The sequence below is a fragment of the Anarrhichthys ocellatus genome, unplaced genomic scaffold (assembly GCF_004355925.1).
Source record: "Anarrhichthys ocellatus isolate YVR2014 unplaced genomic scaffold, GSC_Weel_1.0 scaffold6357, whole genome shotgun sequence".
Lineage (NCBI taxonomy): Eukaryota > Metazoa > Chordata > Actinopteri > Perciformes > Anarhichadidae > Anarrhichthys > Anarrhichthys ocellatus.
The window spans coordinates 1,077-2,891 of NW_022286331.1; the positions used below are offsets into that span (position 1 = coordinate 1,077).

A 1,815-nucleotide genomic window follows, 5' to 3' on the forward strand; every position below is an offset into this window, starting at 1 on the left:
AGAGAGAGAGACAGAGAGACAGAGACGGAGAGAGAGAGAGACAGAGACAGAGAGACAGAGAGACAGAGTCAGAGAGAGAGAGAGACAGACAGAGAGTCTTATGTCCACAGTCTGAAGACGGACAGTGAGACGGACAATGTCTTCATGTCTCAAAGTTTCTGTTTTATATAAAAAGTGTTTTTTTTTCTCTTTAGTTCCAGAATCAAAGTGTTTCTCTGGAGAGTTTTTCGTGTTTTTCAGTGAACACCAGCTGCCTCAGTCTGTCTCACGCATGAAGACACGTAGAACCGTTAGCGAGTGTAAATCCAGCAGAGTCCCGGTCCGGTCCGGTCCAGTCCCTGTCCCGTTCCGGTCCGGTCCGATCCGGTCCCGGTCCACGGTAGTCCCTCAGCTGCCCATGGGTTTGAAGGACCCGTCCGGCAGCTGTCTGAAGATGCCCCGTAACGTGTCCAGCTCGCGGGTCAGGTGCTCCACCCGCCGCCTCAGTCTGTCGTTGTCGGTGCTGAGCTCCACCACCTTGTGCTGCGTCTCCATGTTGCGTATCTTCGCCTTGTCGCGGCTCTTGCGCACGGCCACGTTGTTGCGCTCGCGCCTCAGCCGGTACTCCGGACTGCCTTTGTCCACGTTCTTCTTGGACTTCCCTCCACCACCTCCTCGGTGCTGATCCAGCAGCTTCAGCCCGCCCTGCTGCTGGTGCTGGTGGTGGTTGTGATGGTGGTGCTGGTGCGGACTGGGCACCGGGGTCGGTGGAGGAGTCGGGTGTCCCGGCTGGAGGTGCATGGTGGTCTGCGCGCAGTGCGCGATCTGGTACTGGAGGTGCGGCTGCTGCTGCTGGGAATGCTGGGAGTACTGCTGGGAGTGCGGGTGCGGGTGCGGGTGGTGGTATGTGGGAGGTAGACCCGGGTTCACGTCCTCGTCGTCCCGCGGCTCCTGCTTGATGGCCACCGGTCGAATGCGCTGCGGGTTGTGCTCGTAGAGCGGCTCCAGCTTGGACTCCATGTAGTTCGACATGTAGTGCTGCTGGGGACCCGGGCCCGGACCGCAAGGCACCGACTCGTACTCTCCGTTCATGATCTTGAGCTTGTCCTGCCGGGAGCTGCTGTGGTGGAACAGGTCCGCCAGGAAGTCGTCGTTGAAAGCCGCCGGGTCAATGTAGGCGCTCAGGTCGATGGAGGTCTCGCTGTCTCCGATCTCACCGCCCTGCAGGTCCGACGGGTCTCTGTAGCCGGAGGAGGGCTGCTGGATGTGGGTCATCGGGGGTCGAGGCGCGACCTCGTACAGGTTCGAGAGCTCCATGGAGAACCTAGAGCCGGGCATGCATGGAGACGAGCTCCGAGAATCCAGTTTGGACAAAAGTCAGAGACGGGGGGGGCTCTGAGTCCGGCAGACGTGCACCGAAGTCCGGGGAGAAAAGAACAGTTTCTATACCTTTGATCCGGAGCAGAGAGGACCGGGTTCTAGAGGAGTCCTGCTGCTCAGTGAACGGTGAGCTGTCAAAGTACGTTTATATAGGAGAGCAGGAGGGAGGGGCACACACACACTCACACACACAGTCACACACGCACACACACACTCAAATACACGCATACACACACTGAAATACACACACACACACAGTCACACACACACGCAGTCACACACACACGCACACACACTCAAATACACACACACAGTCACACACACACACACACACTAAAACACACTCAAATACACACACACACAGCCACACACACACACTAAAACACACTCAAATACACACACACACAGCCACACACACACACACACACACACACACACACACACACACACACACAC

At 57.4% G+C, this 1,815-nt stretch overlaps 1 protein-coding gene across 1 annotated transcript; it reads right to left on the minus strand.

Moving 5' to 3' along the window:
- Window positions 1-21: 21 nt before the first annotated feature.
- cebpa (CCAAT enhancer binding protein alpha) lies at window positions 22-1,466 on the minus strand. Its single transcript, XM_031842136.1, has one exon. The coding sequence runs from the start codon at window positions 1,315-1,317 to the stop codon at window positions 388-390; it is 930 nt and encodes a 309-aa protein (XP_031697996.1). The 5' UTR covers window positions 1,318-1,466; the 3' UTR covers window positions 22-387.
- Between the last annotated feature and the right edge of the window lie 349 nt (window positions 1,467-1,815).